Source organism: Trachurus japonicus, chromosome 21, assembly GCF_045865225.1.
Source record: "Trachurus japonicus isolate A0001 chromosome 21, Traja_1.0".
NCBI lineage: Eukaryota > Metazoa > Chordata > Actinopteri > Carangiformes > Carangidae > Trachurus > Trachurus japonicus.
In genome coordinates, this window is record NC_140927.1 from 9,507,318 (window position 1) to 9,527,778 (window position 20,461).

Sequence of the window (20,461 nt, forward strand, 5' to 3'; positions counted from 1 at the left end):
CTCCATGGCCTGATCTTTGACTGCAGGTTCAGCAGGGGGTGACAGCAGATTTGCCAGCGCAGCACTGTCTGATTCAGAAGAGGGTTTAGTGTCCAGGTCCAGGCTGGATTCTGCACCACCATCCTCCTTGGCCTGGATTTTGGCTGCATGTTCAGCAGGATATGACAGTGGACCTTAAACCACAGCAGAGTTTATCTCTGGATTGCTGATTTGCTGCTCAGAGATGGCGGCAGGCATTTCGACTTCAGGGTTAGGGTTAGTTTGAGGAAGGGGGCTGGGACTTTTGACTTGCGTATTTTCAAAATGTGGCCTACTAGAACCGTTTTTCCAGAATCTCCAACCCTATCTTTAACTTGATGAAATATACCTGAAAAGTCTAACTCCAGTAGAAACAAGCAAACAAGCTGACATACCCTGATGGGTCTGTATATTCCTCTGCTTCCCTCCAGAAACGCCATATTCAACTTCTGTAGGTCACAATACGGAACAAACCAAGCTGTCAAAGCAACAATCGAAATTCCACAACGGTCGGTACGACGTTGAAGGCTGCATGCACAAGTGAACAGACTGAGGGAATGAGCTCAGGCTGGGCCAGTTTGGGTTCTAAAGTGGAACCCAGTTTGTTAAGTCATAGGTTCTAAAGCTGCTCTCATTTCAGTTTCTTTATGGTGGACAGAACATAACTGACCTAAATCTCTTCTTGGTTTCATGGCCTTTTAGGTTTTTTGGTGCTGGCTGATATTGTTTTATGGACCTGCATCATTCTCCTCATCATTTCCTCATTAATTATGATTGGGGTTTGGACTTGATATTTATTTTAGTGTTTCATTTGCATTGGCATACTGACTTTAATTTCTACTTGGTTTATGACTTTCATCTCTGTCCTGCTTTTTATTATGTTCACAGTCTGATCTTGCCTTTTTCTCACATTTGACCATATCTTAAAATTTCACGTTAACTATTGCTGCTTCCCATAAGTTTTTTTTTTTTAGGTCTAAATCAATATGGCTGTGACTGTGCCTTTAGCAGAGATCCCCAAGAGAGAGCCATCAAAACACAAATGACATCTCAGAGATTTGTCATGTAACTCCCTGTTAGCATCTTACATAACATGACAAAAATCTCCCAACCATTATTGACCCATTATTGAACTGGCTGTCGTGAAGGGCTGATCTGACTGGAGACAGACTACTCCCACTAGGCGGCCATATGGCTGCTCCAGCAAATCACTCATGTAAAGCTACTCACTCTCTCTGCTGCTCCATGATCCTAGTGTTTTATTTTTTGATTGGCAGACAGCAGAGGTAACCTCGGTAGCCATGGCTGCTATTATCAGTGTAGAACTGTTCCTCACCATGGTAGGTCACTTTTCAGCCCTATTTCCTTCTCATTAGGTAATATTTTAATTGGAGCTTAAAGTGGAAGAAATTCAGCGCTTGAATTGTAATAAGTAAGTTCATACACTTTAGTGGCAGTCTGCACAGAATACACGTGCAGTACTTGCTGATTTTTTAATTTTATTTTTTGTTCATTTATTTTTTGTATGTGATTATTTCCCATGAGGTCATGCATTGTCCTCTCCTGCCTGGAGATATTTGTCATGTACTTGACTCTGTGTCACCTGACAGCAGATTTACAATCCGTTAACTGATTTATAAGGGCTGCTTGAGAGGTGACAGGGTAATATACTGATAACACTGGATCAAGGTCACAGCTGGCTACTTCCTCCTCACTGTGTCACCTACAGATCATGAGCTGTGTGTGGGGATCCGGTTGAGGTCACAGCTGTTAAAATCCAACTTGTAATTCAAAGTGTCCTGTACAGCAGCTAATAATATGATGGCAATAGTAAAAGTAAAAAGTAAAACGATGAAGACATCCAGTTAGAACCAAACCAGTCAGAATATTTTCTTTAGGTAAACCAGGTATTGGGGTGTTGTATTTCTAAATGAAAGGACTCTGGTGGACACTTCCTTGTAGAGAAGAAGTAAGGCTTTATGGAAGATTTAATATCCTTTATAAATCCTTTAAGTGCCCTTGATACCAAGATCAAATCAGGTTTTACCTCTGGACTGCTGAACAAGATCAAGGGATTTAGAAGCTCAACTAAAAAAAATGGTTCCTCTGATTAATAATAATGGAATAAAAAAAATGTTTAAATTTGTTAGTTAACTGTTTATATTCTGTCTGTTCTCTTCTTCTCTGACCAAAGATCGGGCTGAGAGGGCACCAGCATTTTCCATCACATCATGTTTACTGTCATGCCCACATTAATGCAGGACACCTCAAAAGAAAATAATACAACCAAAAGGTATTAACACTATCCATTTTCATGTCATATTCTGCAGATAGTGCCACAGCAGGATAAGATGAGCACAGTGGGGATGAACCTCAACAGACAAAGAAAGAAAGGAGGACCAGATCAATGGATCTTGTCCCTTTTGTCCTTGCTGTCTGGCTATCTTGGTATGTGGCTGGATGTCATTTTCTGCTAATGGCATGTCTGACTCCGTTTTAAAAGTCTGCATTGAAAAGAGGATGTTCATGAGATGATGAAATGGCCTTTATTAGCAGAGGCATCAACCCATCCAGGAGCCATTGCAAGTGTAATGTCTCTGAAATTAATTTCTGTAATTATTCCACTCAGGTATCTCCCTGACACCATGGTCACTCTATTATCCTCTTTTATTTATGTGGCCTTTGAATGAGAGGATATTTTCACTGGATATATTAGTTGTTTTATGTAGGTTTTTCAGAGACATATTCCATAGCTGCAACATTTGCAAATGGTGGATCACATTTTGAAAATAAAGCTTTCCAAAGATAAAAGTCAATTGTTCACATCAATTAAATGAATCGTGTTTCATGCTTTTCACTTACCATGACTGTCAAGCTTTCAGGGATAGGTAGTGAAATACTGACTCCCTTTTTCCCTCAAATGAGCCATCCTTAACACAACAGACTACGGACGTTTTCATTCATTTCTTTTTATTACAAGAAAGACTTTTTATGAGAATGTCAATATTTCAAACAAGGATCCAGTGAGAAAGCTGCTCTGTAGACCTGCACTGGTCTATTTTAAATTTGCAGTGCTTTTAATGACAGCGATATCTCAATAAGATCTCCTGTTGTTTGTGATTGACTTCCCTCAAACACAAAATAAGGCAGAAGGCAAAGAAAAAAGAAGTATAGCTTTGCCAAAATGGTGCAGAGGGTAGACTGAGTAAATTGTGCAATAACATGAGTGTGTCAGTTTTCTAAGATCCCGTGGTGAAATAGTGAGTTGATGCTTTGGTATCTTGGATGGTGGTTTGTTGTCTTTGTTGTCTCTGAACATACTGTGCATGTGATGTCTATCCAGTTGATGGAATTGGTCTATTAACATCATTACCTAGCTACAGAAAGATACAAAACAAAATCTATTTGTAAACCTCCCAACACAATTGTTGATCGTTTAGTTACTGAATATTTAACATATCTCTATAATTCAATGCATTTTTGTTTCAACCAAACTAACAGTTCCATTAGTGAACTGTCTCCTTGATGAGCACAGAGACAAGGAAATGAGAAACGTGCCTTTCTTTTACAAGTATTGACACTCATTTACCACGAGAAAGTGCCACTGGTTCCTTCGACTCAACGTGACTCCCACTATCTCTTCAGCTAAAGGTTTTTGTTTTCTTGGGCGTATTGAGAAACTGCACTCAACCCACTCTCTAACAGAAACTTCAAACATGCATTTACCTGCTCTGAAATAAGAAATAAATCCTGACCCTGTAGTAAGATAGGAAAGTGGTCGTTACTTGTCCTTGTCTTTTGGTCAATAATGAATCTTGAAAATCAAGCGGGCATTTACTGGCTCATTTATATGGAAATGAACAGTCCCTGAAGGAGTAGCCCCACCTCTCAAGCCCTCACTTCCTCCGCCTTGACTCAATTACCAGAGATCCTACTGACAACAATGAATTTGTAATTGGAAATTGATTAAAAAACAACTTTTTGTGGCTTCACTTCGCTTCTAAACTCTGCTCCTGTGCACTTTTATCAAATCACGCTGCAGGTATTAATTGGACCAAAATGACTTACAGATTGGTGGGTGGTCTAAGTCAGTGTTAATCACCTCAGCTGTTGGTGGTGTGGGTTGAGGGTGGGGGGTAAGGTGTGTGTCCATAGGGTGTGTGAAACTAATTATAAAAGTTTAAGATGGAATGTATTTTAATCAGTTCGGTGTGTGTTTTCACCCATTTCCAACTGGTTTAAGTGTTTCCATTATGCCATTAAACCCATCATATTCCATTGACAGGCTTCAATATGGACTGGGCTCTAAGCTAGAAAGGCTCCATGCAGCATTCAGCATGATGCTCCTGATCTCCCTCCACCCACGCAACTACTGCCACTGACACCTTCTGCAGGTAATTCAATGAACTAAATCCAGTGTAAAGTAAGTTGATGAGTAAAAGCAGAATTTAATATGTACAATTTAATAAGATACAAATTTTGAACCTTGAAATTGATCCTTTTTTTCCCCAGTTCATTCATATAAGAGACCAGTAAGTATCTCAGTGACTTGTAGAAGATTAAAGACCTCTAATCTTGTTCTTCTGACATGCTTCCCTTCCAATCTGTTGCTGTTGCCTTCTCTTCAAATAATCAAGAATCCTGAGCAGCCTTTGTTTACCATGTATGATGCATAACCCAGCTGAAAAGTTTCAAATTTTCTGCCGTTCACAGAGATGTGTTCTCTGATGAGTCTTTTTTCATCTAAAAGTAGTGATACAGTACTGTATGTACATATGTTCAGTCAAGAAGTGCCCGCTGTGTGTTAATTAACTTTAATTGTGGTGTATGTTGGGCCAGAACATAATACAGATACAGCCTTTCCTCACCCCTGTTATCTCCAACACAAAGACATTTACAAAAAACTTGGTTATCATTCTGGACTGCAGAAACTCATGTTTCTACCAATTTAGGAACATCGCCAAAATTAGATTACTTCTGTCCTTCAGTAACGCAGACAAAATCACAAATGCATTAACTAGGGATGTCCCGATCCGATCACGTGATCGGAAATCGGGGTCGATCACGTGGTTTCAGACTCGATCGGAATCGGACGTTACATCCCGATCAGGACTCGGATATATTACATATCTACATGTCAGGGTTTTCCTATCTGTCTAAGCGAAGACGGGCCGCATGGGGGGCGTTCAGATGTATTACTTTTACTGTAGACGTTCGTCATGTGCGCTCATTACCCAAAGCGACGCGCATTCGGTGCAGCGTGCTTGTGTTTTGTGCATGGTCTGTGGTGCACAGCTCCACGGTGTGTGTGTGTGGCTGCGTCGTCGCGGACAAGTAACGATATGAAATGACGGCGCTTGCGAGAGTGTGAGAGACGATCGTGTCACCGTGTCAGCTCACTGTTTGTTTGTGTGTGTGTGGCTGCGTTGTTTCACTGCTGACTTCCAAGCAGCTTGTTGTTGATGTTTGAGCGCTACACACACCTGCAGCAACAACAGTCACTGCAGCTTCTACTGAGAGCGAGTCCGACGTAACGCACGTGAGACCGACACACGCGCAGATGTCGCGGACATTGTTAAACTTCTCATACTGTTGAAAAAAAAACTACCGTTGTGTTGCGTGATGGCAGATACAGAACCAGGTATTTATTTAAAGTTAGAGAGGGAGAAGGAGCAAGGTGAGCTGGGTGGGTGAGGGAGGGAGGGAGGGAGGGAGAAGGAGCGGAGTGAGTGAGGGAGGGAGAAGGAGCGAGGTGAGGGGGGGGGGGCAGACAGGCAGGAGAGGGTGGGATCAGGGGAGAGAGGCTGGTGATTGAGAAAGACATGATAAGCTATTTTATTTTTGACCAAATGTTCTTGTTGTTGACTTATGGATAACGGCATTAATATTATACTGTGGAGCTACTGTGCTAATATACATTGAGAGTTTACAATACTGCAATAAATGTCATGGGCTTGTTATTGAGGTAGAGTATTATTGTGAGATTGTGATATTGTTACATCCCTAGTAGAGCACAAAGAACAGAAAAATAGTGGGATGATACAGTTGATCTACATTAAAAACTTTACTGCGTTGCCAAAGTATCGGATCGGGACTCGGTATCGGCAGATACTCAAAATCAAATGACTCGGACTCGGACTCAGGGGCAAAAAAATGTGATCGGGACATCCCTAGCATTAACTTTATCTTCCCATCTTGATTATTGCAATGCCTTATTTACCCGTCTAAACAATGGAGCCATTTGACAGCTCCAAATTGTCCAAAACTCAGCAGCTAGACTTCTAACCAAAACAGTTGGCATACATCACACCAGTCCTGGCTTCACTGCACTGGCTTCCCATCCCCTTTAGAATTTATTTCAAAATCCTTTTAATTACATACAAGGCACCAGAATGACCTGGCACCAGAAGACATAACTGTCCAGCAGGCCCCTCAGGCCTGCAGGTCCGGGCCTCCAGGTTAAGAACAGAAGGTGAGTCTGTGCAGTCCTGGCTCCTCATTTCTGGAACCGATCATGTTATTTGTATGCATATGTCTATCTGTGTTTTGATTTGTTTTGTTCTTTTTATTTATTTATTATTATTATTATTACACTTCCCTCCTAATCTTCCAAATACACATGTTTTAATATTTAAATCTTGAAAGTGATACATTCCCTAAGATGTGCTTCTTGTATTGAAGAGCGCAATTCCTATTACAGTAAATATCTGTATCCATATTTTGTTAACTTCAGTTAGCCTTTTTAAGCGCAGTGTTGATAAATATTCTCTGATGTGATCCCTATATAGAAACATTAATTAGGGTGGGGTTTAGGGTTAGGGTTCGTCTGGACCTGCTCAGCTGGTCAAAGACACCAGAGTCAGGATCAGATAGATAGCTTGGACGGATATAAAACCATATTGTAACTTCCAATATGTGTTTAGTTAATAAGAAGTCAATGTTGAAACATCCTGTCAGAGGTGGATAAAGAAATGATTACACACCCAATGTACTGTTTAATTCTCTGCACTGTGTAAAGACATCGTATTAGCCATGAGAACATTTGATCCTGAATTTTCCATTTCCAAAACCAACACAGATTTTTGCATTCAAAACATAAGCTCAAAAGCCCAATAAATTGCTATAGTAACAAACTACCCAATGAGGTGCTTTGACTTTTGCACCACTCAACAACATTAAAATGCTGCACACAGGTTAAGACATCAATAATTTAAAGCCACAATCTGTGATCTAAATGTAAACCAAAGGTCAGCCCTGCCCACCATCCATCAAAAATTTAAAACACACAAGTGGAACATGCTCCCAAAGTGATTGACAGGTCTTTTGATACAGCAATGAACACTTGGCAATGACTAAATGTTTTATGGTGCTGTTGCAGTTTTTTGTATAAAGTTCTATTCACAAATGCAACAGGATATCATGGGCATGTCTCTTGAGATGGAATTATAGGGGAAACCTGCAGTAATCTATGATAATAAATGTTGTATGTTGTTCATGATACTGATGTCATATTCTGTCTTCACCGTAGTAGACCCTAAATAAACAAAGACATAACTGACTAACTCTGAATCCTCAATCTCTCTCTATTCCTCTAAGAAGATTCTATTTTGGAGCTGGAAATCAACAGCAGAGGACAGTAACATGGAATTGATCCACCCATTAACCAGTAAACAAGACTACTGCAAGCTTTCCTATGTTACTGTAACATGCTGACAATGGCAGTGTACTAACATACTGATGTTCAACTGGTGGAATGTTTTCCATTTTCACATTTGAAAAACAAAAAAAACACTAGATCAAAACTGTCACCAAATTTGTAAATATCCATCCTGAGGGGGTACAGTATGAATGTCTGTGACAAATTTCATGACAATCCAAAATATAGTTGTTGTTGGACTTACTGGCAGACCGACATTGTTGTGCAGTGGCAAACATATGGATCCTCCATAGTGTAAAGAGTCACTAACAATCTGATTTTGCCTTGGTGTGTTAGGGAGCAAATAGTTACATGCAGCTATTTGTCATTTACAATTACCCAACAACATGGTCTTAATCAATAGTCTTTTCGCCACTGTACTTGTCCTGGGTGTGTGTGTGTGTGTGTGTGTGCGTGTGTGCGTGTGTGCGTGTGCGCGGGTGCGTGTGTGCGTGTGTGTGCATCGGGGGGAGGGGTTTGCACAGATTCATTCTGAGCCAAATTCATTCTGAGCTCAGCTTGGACAGGCTTTTAATTACATCTGTTCTTAAAAATTAATCAGCCTCGGCAAATCATCCCTGAGATGACGCTGACTGAACACCGGGTCAGTAGTCCCATGATACCAAAGTCAAGCATGGAGCCATTGTTCAAACTTGCCATTTCAGCCAGTGGTAAATTATAATTATCATAGTGACCTTTAAAATATTTTTAATAGTTTTTGATTGCAGCTGCACATCTTGCTAAAAAGGAAGACTAGGGTAGGAAACATTTTTTGTGTCAAGTTAAAAGTGACAGGTAAACCGTCACCAATAGTTCTGAGTAATATCTATCATCACCCTCACACAATGTTGAATATCCTTGTTTGTTTGTGTTGTATTTCAGTTGTTTTTTTTCTTCTTCCCCAATGAAAACCACACATTATCTCTGGCCATGAATTAGCTAGCAGCCAAATTACCATGTAGAGTACTATCCGAAACAAAGCTTGTTGTGGGTGCATGTTTGTATTGAGTACTATTGTCTCTTATCGAAACACAAAATCAAGTTCATTTTCTGCATTTGAGTCTATTCCCTCATCACTTCAGGTGTTGTAAACACAAACATGGCGCAGGCAGAAGGACACAAACACCACCTTTCTGTCTTTGTATCTCTCCAGCGCAAAACATTAAGCGGTAATGATGGAACTGCTTTCGAGCGCAGTTTAGTGTTGCAGTAAGTGGACAGCTCTGAACATCCTGTGTGAAAAGCCCCCTGAGGTTGAGTCCCTGTGTATCGAGAAACAATAAGTAACACAGCTAATGGGTTGTTGTGTTTTTGTGTTGTCATATGAGCCCCTTAATAGACACTTTGTTGATCATTTCAGCTATTTCCCTACGTTGTCACCAGCAGGGAAAGCTGTACTATGTATCTGAACAGAACATGCCAGACACAAACCTAATGGACAGTAAATGGTCTGCACATTATGGCTCAAGGTCAAATTTTTTTTTCAAACACTGTCCAATCCTATTCAATTTCCATGGCTCTTGATTTTGAATATTAATGAAATGGCCATAGTGTGTTGCATGTATAATTTTCAGTGAGATAGGAACTTACAGGATCTTGTCTCACTCTTAAACCATATAAAACTGACTACAAGGATCATACATTTGATCATATAGTAAAAAAAAAAAAAAAAAAAAAAATCACAATGTTAATGTTCACAGTCCACATGGTGATGTTCAGATCAGCTACATTGGACAGTAGTGGATTGGATTAATTTTGATTTATATTTCCAGAACTTGGTTTTATAGTATTGTTCCAGGCAGTTTTTGTGATAACAAACATTAACCATCTCATTCTTGCTTCACAACTACAGCATCATTTGACCATTAATTTTTAAAACCTCATATTTGCAGTTCATTTAATCTATTCTCACAGTTGTTGTTTGCTTCCAGTGACCAGCCGAGCATGGATCTATCTGTCAGCTCACTGAAATTATGAACCTCTCTAGAGTTTGATAGCTGTGTTTAAATACTACATGACTTGGTCTCAATGGAGTCGATGATGTGCTTCATATGCAAGTGTAATCCAAGATGTATTTACACAAAGTTGAAAGCCTCCCCACCTTATCTTGCAGTTGCTGTGTAGGTCCTAGGTCATTCCCCAGTGGTATACTCCCAAGGAAATCTTGTTGTGGATCTTTTTCCACTGTATTGCAGACAGTGTAAAAAGTCTCATATCAGGTACTGATCTTTTTTCAATCCTTAATCTTTATTTTGGGAGGAGTGCGAGTTAGAAAAAATGTAACCAATGATTAAAGAAAGACCCTAAAGACTCAACACTGGATGTTGAAGCCAACACCCCTCTTGGGTGTTGTATTGACATCTGCAGGGCATGCAGTCTTGTCAGCACTCCGGATAGCACCACTGACACAAACCATGAAGTGCAGCCTTTTTATCATCTTATCTTAGATCGGAGGATAGGACAGACAGACAGACAGACAGACAGACAGACCATGTGTGCTGTGCTCTGGCTCCGTAACATCAAGTATTGCCTGGGGACAGAGGCTGGTGATGTAAGTGCTTATGCAATATCACTGGTCCTGAACATTCAAATAAGGCAATAATGGCTTGGATTTAATATGAGAAATGTAAGCCTATATGGAATATCAGTTTTTTCATTGTAATACATTTTCTCTTTTTAATTGCGACATGTTCTAACATTGTTTCCAATGTTAAGAATGGGCTCATTAATGATATTTAATTTAAAATTGATCTTCTTTTTTATCTTCAGTCCTCTTGTTACTGTACCTTTGGTGATGCTCTGACTTTCCATTTGGGTGGTCATCTTTAGTAACAGCAGTGTCAGTCAAAAATAATTGAACTATAATTAAAGTAACTGGTGTATGGAGAGCCTATGAAGCCAGATTCAAGTGGCATCTAGATGATTTTCATGCTGTTCTGAATTCAAGAGAAACCAATCACTGTGTGGAAGGTGGTAAAGAAATGGACACACTTATAGGCTTTGGGAAATGGTTTGTGGTTATGTAAAGTATACTTTCTACAGTTAATGGACTGAAACATGTTAAACCATGTTTTAGTCCACTAATGCATGGTGATGGTGAACTACTCAAAAAGCATGTTAATATATGATTAGCAAGATATTTTAAGAACCACACTGGGATTCGGTATTTGTCATTTAAAATGTGTACAGAACCATTCAGTGCTTAGTGCTGTCACTTAAACAAAATGTCAATTCCTGTTTGATGCCAGTGAATGACTTTTTTAAAATTATTATTTCTATGCAAGCAAATTATTTTCACCATATTTCATTGCTAACAACTGCTGAGGCAATTACATGATTAGACTGGAGAGTTAATTGATCAAAAACATGGTATGACCAAGCATTGCAAAATTTGAATGAAAAATCAAATTTAGTCTGACATGCAAGCATGACCCAAATGCTTTCAGGACAGCTGTTCTAAAGCTGAAGAGGTTGGGGTGAGAAATACAGCCTAGTTGCAAAAAAAATTAATGGCCTGAAGCCTGATCATGTCATTTCTTGTACATTCAAAGTGAAACATTAAAATCCATTAAAGGTCGAGACAATTCGAGGTGTGATTAGTATATTGTTCTTTTGTTTCAAGAAGTTCAGACACGGACTCAATCTGCAGACCCTGTTGATGGAGACTTTCTAAGTTAACCTGTGGGAAATTAGCAGCTACAAATGGAGCCAGTTAACAAAAACCACGATGCAGCACTCAGAAAGGTTTTAACCATCAACAAAATGCAACTAAGTGCTTGATTATCCTCTCAGGACTCTCCTTAATAATGTTTTAGTTAATGCGTTTTTCCATATAGGTCCAGTGATGAATGAATTTCTGTTTCATTCAAGGTGATCTATACCTTTAATACCCTTCCCCAGTTTTCTTCCTCTTCCTTTTCTTAATTCTGTTTTTTAATTTAGACCTTTCACCCAATCGCTGGTGAGGGAAGGCGGAGGGAGAGAGAGAAAGAGAGAGAAAGAGAGAGGGGGGTAGGGGGCGGGGCTGGCTGGTTATAGTTTTCCAGCACCACGGACAGCTCCTGTCTCCTGTTTCTGGACTGCAGGGAAGCGACGCTGAAGCACAGCTGGACAGTAAAGCTTCAAAAAACCCGACTCGCATCGATCCTTAAATTAACCTCCAGTTCACATCGCCCACGCACCGCGTTTTCCCCTTTTCTCCCCCTTTCTCCTCTTCGATGCTTGAGGTCTCGATCTCCTTGTTTTTTCGGCCTGATTGTGGACTGCATTGCCTATGCGTCTTCAGTCTGCTTCCTCCTCCTGCCTCTTCCTGTTTCTGGCAACCACGGTGCAGTGAAAGTACTTTTTTTTTGGGAGGGGGAGTGGATTGACCTGCTCCAAGTTTGTTTTTTCTCTCTCTCTCTTCTGTTCTTATCTAGATCCGTCCACTTCACTCTGTGGCGTCTGTTCGCTTTCTTGATTATGTTTAGGAGTGGGATTTTTTTTCTCAGAGCCCAGGCGTGGATGTTATTTTAGGATGCAGAGGGAAGATGAAATTGAGTGGTTTCAGTAGCCGTTGGTGCTTGCTCTGAGATGAGATAGGCGACCTGCATCCGCAACATTGGCTGTAATCCTCCGATCAGAGTGGATCAGACGTTTTGTTGTTGCAGAGAGCAAGATGAGGTACCTCTATGACTTTTTAAATTGCACCTAAGAGAGAGAGAGACAGAGACAGTGGGTCTTTCTAGCCTGCTGCTGCTGCAGGAAGCGACGTTTTCTATCTTTTGTCGTCTAAACGAGTTTAGACCGGGAACTCTGGAAAAAACAAAGAGAGTAGAGTGGTCTTCCCCCCTCCCTCTCTCCATCCTTGACGCGACGCAAATATTAAACAGGGGTAGAAAATGAAGAAGTTTCGGAAGGTGTTGGATGGCTTGACCACCTCCTCCCCGGGAGGGACTATCGGATCCCCATCGTGCGGCAGCGCGGCAGGGACTCCTACCTCGGCGCCAACTCCCAAGGAAATCGACGTCCAGGAGACGCTGATATCGGAAAACTTTCAGCTGTGCAAGGTGGGTAGATAAAGAGATTTATTCAGGTTCAGAGTCCCAGCATCCCATCAAAAGAGGGAGGTCCACAGTCACACCTTGATTTCTGCTTTCACCACCTCTGTTTTGTTTTTTCACATAACGAGACGGGACAAAATGATTTCTGCAGAAGAATTCATTAAAAGAGAAGGAGGTCGTAAAAGTTGCTTCTGGAGTGAGTTGAGCTGCTGCGCTATAGATTTGGTGACCTGCCGGTCTGTGTTTGTGCTGAAACTTCAGCACCATGGGCAGCTCCGTGTTTCCAGTCTGCCAAAAGCAGTTTTAGGCAAAGCAGCAAAGAAAAAGCTTAAAAAAAACTCAGTGAGATAAGATTATATGGACCCTAACGTCAGAGAATCGCTGTTATATTCCATTAGTCACCCATTGTTCATCTAGGAACATAAAGCGTTGCGCCCGTGGACATGTGTGCACAGCTGGGGAAGCTGGCGCGCGTGTGGGCGCGCGCGCGTGTGTACAGTTTTTTTGGGTACACTCCAGCTCCCACCGGTATGTGCAGTATATAGCTACAGTCTATGCGCCCCATCATCAGCATGCTGTATAGGCTGCTGCAGCCTACACACATGTGAGACAAACAATTCAAAGGAAGTCAATGAATAGCAGCCTCCCCGTTGCATCAGCAAGCAGGCACAAATGATGTAGAGCGATGACATAACTAGTATCACTCCCTTGCATTTAAAAAAAAAAAAGAAAAAAAGAAGAAGAAAAAAGTGCACAGCTAGCCAGCGGAGGGACCCTGCAGTCCTGTCTTAGCTGATGTGCTTTTCACAGAGAAGGAGGGAGGGATGTGGATGGGTGTTGGAGCGGTGTGGGGGGAGTGGAGAGAGTGGGGTTGGGGGTATTTATAGCAGCCTCTGCCGCCCATTGCAGCCCTTTTCTGGATGCATTTTGGAGCTGACTGCAGCGATTATTCCTCACCCGTAAAGAAATGGGAGGTACATCATTTTGGATATGGCTGTGCATAATTCATTGAGAACCCAAGAGAAACCAGGTTGTTTGCAGAGCTATATTATTATTGGGCAGAGTGACACTGAAGGGTTTGGGGGGGTTGGGGGGCTGTGAGAAAGGAGGTTGATTCACAAGCTGAAAAGGATGCTGCAGAGCACCCTCGGCAGGCAGGCAGGCAGGGAGGGAAGAGAAAGTGCTGGAAAAGAACAGCATGATTGCCTGGTCCCATGCAGGAAGCTGCTGCTCCTCAGTGAGTGGCTTAATGCATGGTTGTTTTAAAGGACACTGAATTGGCTTAGCTGCTCATGAAAAACCCATGAATGTACAAATATGCTCTCCACCATCACATTTACTCAGTGTTTTTTATTCAAGCTTGTGCAGGTGCAGGTTGTGTGTCTGTAGTGTGTGTGTGTGTGTGTGTGTGTGTGTGTGTGTGTGTGTGTGTGTGTGTGTGTGTGTGTGTGTGTGTGTGTGTGTCAAGTGAGAGAAAGCCATTGAGAGAGCAGGAGAAAGAAGCAGTAAAGCTGCAATTGCATCTGTCAACTCATCTTGCAAATGCAGACAGGACTCACAGTGGGATGGATATGTTAGTGTGATTGGTCCATTACATTGTCACATTTTTGTCACTAATTATTCATTGCTGCAGGTATGTCTCAGGTTTTCATCTCCCTGCAAACCACACGCATGATAAACTGTTACTCTCACACAGAGCTTTGGAACAATGCTGAAAACTTTTAATACCTGTCTGAAAGTAAAAGTTGAACAAGGTCAGTATTTTGTTGGATGGAGACATGAGTGTGCAAAAGGAGAATATCTTGTTATTGTCTTCCCATAACCTTCTAATGAGGATGCTGCTCTCTTATGTTATGCCGGGCAGAATGTGGGATGCAGACGTGCACAAAAATAGACCTTAGAAGAATAAAAATCTGTCTCCCCTGACCCTTTTCCTCAGTCACTGAGCTACAAAGTATGAGTGTGCTATACACAGACAAAAACTGGTTTGTTCCCAGTCAGGATGAAATTGTTTGTGACTATCAGAATAAACAAAGAGGATTATTGTACATCAGTGTTTCATCAACTGGATTAACATAACATAACATTTGTTTCCTGAATGCAAACCAAATGGACAGCCTCCACAACTCATTCTTATTAGAGATACAGTAGATACAGCCCAAACAAAGATAAAGAAAATATGACAGTCATCATTACACACTTATGTTCATTGTCCCAAATATTTGAAGATAGGATCTGCACCTTCTAATGGGGACATAAATCTGTGAGCTGGTGCAGTATGTGTGGGAGTGTTTGGCAACCTGGATAACTTTTGAAAGTTAGTCATGACTTCTGTCCTCACTGTGCAGTGTGGGAAGATGCAATAACTCATATGCAGTGTTTTTTGTGTTTATAGTTCATAGCAAGGTGCTGCAGGAGACGATAGCTGAGGGAAAATGGTGAGCTCACCCTTAGACAGAGGGACTAAAAGAAGGAAGGAACCCAGGTGGCTGAGAGTCTCATTGGAGCATTTCTGTTTACAGCATAATGAGTTCATTTTGTGTTAGTGATAGGAAGTCATGGAGACAGAGAGGGGGATGGGGAGAGGTTGGATTGAATTGCATTTGTTGGATGTCAATTGAATTAACTGATCTGAATGATGCAGTGAAAATATTCACGAGAATGACCGGCAACCCTTAGATTCACACATACGCGAGTATTAATTTGTTGAAAGCAAAGCATGCAGAGCATACAGTATGATACACTCCATCCCTTTATCAGTGCACTCCACACATATTAATGTTGTTTCGGTGTTATGATGTAATGAAATAAAGAGGAGGACAGAGGGATAGCAGACGGCTAAATAATGGTAGAGGAGCAGGCTTTATACTTTTAGCTCAACGCACTTTCAGGAATACACACTTGAAACATCACTTTTCTTTTAAATTCCACAAATATTTTACTACAACAGACCATGCAAAGTTGAGTTTGCTTCAGATAAGAGTGGCATATATTTTCAAACTCAAATCCAGAAGAACAGACAAAACACTTCTAACATTCATGCCACCTAAGGGTAAAACATAGTTATTTGATCTAAATAATAATGAAATAGAGATAGTACTCTCCCGCTGGCTAAACAATACAGCAACCCAAACATGGTGAGAGGGAAATGGGAGAATGCCCTCTCCATCAATTTACCAATAGTACAGATTTCACACAGGCTTTTATCTTTCTCTCTGGCGTAATGGTTTTGAAATCCGTCTTTAAAGAGCAGCAGTGACTGGTGAGTTACAGCTTGACCTAGCGACGCTGTACACAAGACAGTTACAGCCAATAGTTGGCTCAATCTTAAATACAGTCATCACTTAAATTAATCAGTTATATTGACACTGCGTAGAAGCAATGTTTTGATTAATCAATTTATTTATCTATGCCATGTGCTTGTGCTGTGTCTTAGAGACTGAGGACTCCTTCACTGCAAACCAAATTTATCGATAGATACTGTACCACAAAAATTTCGGTAACACTTGATTTGATGCCTATCTCTATAACGCATTTTAACCATAACAATAAGCATAACACATAGAGCATTATAACTCTACTATAATACTTGATCTTACAAACCATTATATAATGCTCTATAATGTGTTATGCTTATTGTTATAAAGCCTTATGATAATTTATGACTGGTCATAATGATAGTTATACACGTTTATAAGCCAATTATAACACATTATAACTATATTTGTAATGCATTATTGATGTGGGCATTGTCCACAAGTTACTAACAATTATAACGTATAATACCTGACCTTATAAGTCATGATTAAATGCTTTATAGTGTGTTATGATTATTGTTATAAAGCATTATGATCATTTATGAGTGTTTATAACTACAGTTATACCATAACTTATAACCTGCATAATAACTCATTATAAATATAGTTATAATGTGTTATAGAGATAGGCGTCCAATAAAGTGTTACCAAAATTTCTTATCTACCTACCTACACCCAGCATCCGCCCACTTGGCTGTCTACCTACATCTACTCCAAAGGTGCCCCCTCATTGGGTGTTTTGATGATGCTGGTGGAAAGCGCTCTGCAACAGCTCCAATATCACCCATAGGTGTTGAGCTCTGGTCACTTTAAAGGCTATAGCATATGACCATTCAATGAATCCTTGTCTCCTGCAGATGGGGACATTATGATCCCGTTTCTTCAGTCACCTCTAACCTCAGTGATAATAAGAACAAGGACAGATGGCCTGGCCCCCATACAGCCCCCACCTCAACATCATGGCAGTCTGTGATTACATGACTCAGTTAACTTCCCCAAGATTCTTGGAACAATCTACCTGCCAAATATCTTCAGGTGTGTCAAGGAGAACTACAAGAACTGGCACTATTTTAAAGGCCAAGGGATCTTACACCAAATATTTATTTTTCTTTCTTTCTTTCTTTCTTTCTTTCTTTCTTTCTTTCTTTCTTTCTTTCTTTCTTTCTTTCTTTCTTTCTTTCCTGTTCTTTGTCTAAAAATTCCCCAAGATACTTGTGAAAGCAAGTTTCAACAGCACCCTTTGCAACTGGGATGTGGCTGCTATTTAAGTCTACAAAGCCCGAAAACCAGGTCACGGGGTCAAAATGTGGTTATATACAGTGTTTGGAGATTGCCAAGAATAGACCAACAGGAATCCTGCAGTTGTTGGCATTTATGTTGGGGAAAACATTTAGACAGTGAGAGAGATATTTTGTTCGAGCTGACAAGAAGGTCACATGTATTCAGATTGTAACTCAGAGCAAAAGCACAAGGGTATCTCTGAAAACTTGTCAAGCCTTGAAGTGGGTGGACCTATCAGCAAAAGCCATATACGTTTTGCTAACAACAAGAAGAGGAAGGAAGTCACCAGAACTGGATGACTGAGTGGTCCACAGTTCAACAAATCTTGATCTCTGCTGCGACGTGCTGATGACGGGATCAGGATTTGGTGCAAACACATTTGAATCATAGATCTGTTCTGTCAAGTGTGAGTGTCACAAGCTGCTGCTGGTGAAATAACATGGAGTGTTTGCTTGTAGTGCTTCATAAGAGAGGAGCCTGATTGTAGTGTCATACATACTGTATGTTAACATTGTTGCCAGCCTACCGTCATGCCTCCTCTCAAATGGGCTCTTCCAGCACTCATCATCTCAGCATGAATCCAGGAACACGACAGTAACTTTGCTCAGTTGTCTCTAGATGTTTTACTCGTGAAACACCTCTGGCAAGAGTCAGAGCACAAAGTTTGTTGTTTGCCTTTCTATACACTCTGCATAAACCCAAATATCTTAGTGAGCAGCTGGTGGAAACCATGCCTGAGTTAAACAGGGAAGACACAAAAAGTAAGACGTTTAGCATTCATTATTTTATGTTGTGTTTCACTTAAAGTTTCTTACAGAAGGAGTTGCTCAGTGAAGATCAGTGTTGTTCAAGGCTTTTCTGTTTTTTCTTTCTGTTTAACCCCAACTGTTTGTGACAATTTCAATATAAATAGTGACACATTTATCTACCGGTATTTGAATTGTTTCATGTTTTTATCATTCAGTTTAGTGGGTTTACATCTTAAGTGCCTGAAAAGTAGGGAAGTGGGAGAGAAGATGACAATGCAGCACGATTCAGACTTGAACCCATGGCAGCAAGGACTTAAGCAGGCACCAGGGCGCACCAATCATTTGTTGTTTTAACACTGACAATGCAATAACATGGCGGGCCCTAGTTTCTTAGACCAGGTGAAGTCTAACATCAGCGCAGCTTCGCCACGCCAACGGGGTGTGGCCCAGGTCCATTTCGCAAGATTGGTGGGCCGCGCAGTCAGACTTAGACCAGCGTAAACCCTCCCCTCGTCCCTCCCACCGGCGCAAACGGCAAAGAGGGAGGAGAGAAAGGCGTGGAGTGGGTTTGACACAGCCGAGTCAGATCTTCACCAATCAAATGAGCTCCTCTCCTCACCTTTAACTGCGCGGCGGGTGATGCGCGCTGCAAGTTTGTCATTTTATACTTGGACATGGACGGAGGAAACAGCGACGCCAGAGGCCGAACCTCTCCCAGGAGGAAACAGCTGTTTTGGTCCGGAGGTCCGAGCTCAGAGTGACCAATAATGAGTTTACTAATATACTTAACCAGGATTGATCTGATACACTGAGAACCGGTGCTCAGTGTAAGATACAACAACTAATAACTAATAAACTAATAAAGAAACTCACATTTATTCAAACCCTGTGTAAGCAAGATGAGAGGTGTAGGCTACACTAATCACAACATAAACAAACATGCGGAATGAAATCAGCGTAAAGGACGCTCTCTCTCTCTCTCTCTCTCTCTCTCTCTCTCTCTGTCCTCCTCTCTCTCTCTCTCTCTGTCCGTCTCTTTTTTTCTCTTTTTTTTCTCTTTTTTTTCTGTGATAGAGATGCTGAGTATACTGTAGTAGGCTATATACTGACTATCTGATACCGAGGCTGTTGTGGTGGACTAAGAGAGATGAAGATTTGTGTTTTGTTTTTCATTACGGCTGCGTGATGCGGTCGCTCGGCTAATGAATTAATAAGTAAATAAATAAATAAAGCGATCATCACAAGGGCAGAGTGGTATCTCAACACGGCAGCGACATGCAGTCATCCACCCTCAGTCCTGCTTGGGACATCCACAGCTGCTTTTCAGTGCCAGTTCGTCCCTGCTGTGTTAATTCAGGTGGAGTTTCCTTTACGCACCGACAGCCTTTGATCTCTGCTTTGATCTGACGTCAGATGTGACGGGACAATCTATATAGATATAAATTCACGTGTTGATTCCGTATTCTATTTGCATTAAATAGTGGTTATTGTGGATATTTATTGCATTGAAATGTGTCTGGAACTGTGGAGATCTGCCTGTGAGGTCTTGGTGACGTGTGTGCACTGCAGGTCAGTCAGCCAAACTTCCACTGCACCTGCTGCGCTCCGCCCTGAGCTGAGAGTAGACCTGGTTGGAGGTGGCGAGCTTTCAGCGCAACCTCGGCGGGACATTTTCGCACAAAACTTCCACTGCACCAAGCTGAATCTGTGACGCCTCCCCCTGCTGCGCGGCCACGCCTATCTCAGCGCAGCGCGATCTGCCAATCTTCCAATCTGACTTTGCGCTAGGCTGCGCTGGTCGAAACTTGCATTAGACCAGCTGCGTTACCTTGCGCCACCTGCGCTGCGCCAGCAAACTAGGGCCCGGCTACTTGAATGTAAAGGCAGTTGCTGATATTGATGGATCCAGACATGTACTCATCCGTGCAGCTTGGTGTAGTTTGTAGCACCTTCAGTCTACAACAACAGTTTTGAGTCACACTCTCTGCTCTTTTTGTACAGTTGTTGCCAGCAAAGAACAGCTGCTTCAGCCAAAATGTTGCATGACAGCCCCAAATGGCAGAAAGACAGAAAAACATAGCAACTAGCATGATTCCAGATGAACACTAATTGTTGTTGTTCTGTATCTACTGGAAGAGTAAATAGACAACTGGTTTCTAACAGTAGGTGTTAGAAACAGAAGGTGTTTTAGTTCTAGTTTTATTCTCTAGTTTTCAGGTCTAGCATTCCAAGAGTTCAGCCCATAAAGACCTTCACACTGCTGTGCTGTGGTATATTGTTTAGCCATTATTCTGACTGATAATGGAGACACTTTCATCCCCAGTTGCCAGGGTAACCAAGGTCTTATTGATAAGGATG

General features: G+C 41.3%; 1 protein-coding gene across 16 annotated transcripts in view; it reads left to right on the forward strand.

The window, feature by feature from the left end:
* Positions 1-11,787: 11,787 nt before the first annotated feature.
* Positions 11,788-20,461, forward strand: part of stxbp5l (syntaxin binding protein 5L) — a 202,777-nt gene continuing 194,103 nt past the window's right edge. For 7 of the 16 annotated variants that reach the window (XM_085765842.1, XM_085765847.1, XM_085765849.1 and 4 more), the window contains exon 1: positions 12,503-12,762. In XM_085765842.1, coding sequence (XP_085621968.1) covers positions 12,595-12,762 — 168 coding nt within the window. In that variant the 5' untranslated portion in view covers positions 12,503-12,594. Of the gene's footprint in view, positions 12,763-20,461 lie in introns of all 16 variants that reach the window. The other 9 variants (XM_085765843.1, XM_085765846.1, XM_085765850.1 and 6 more) reach the window with 3 other exon arrangements.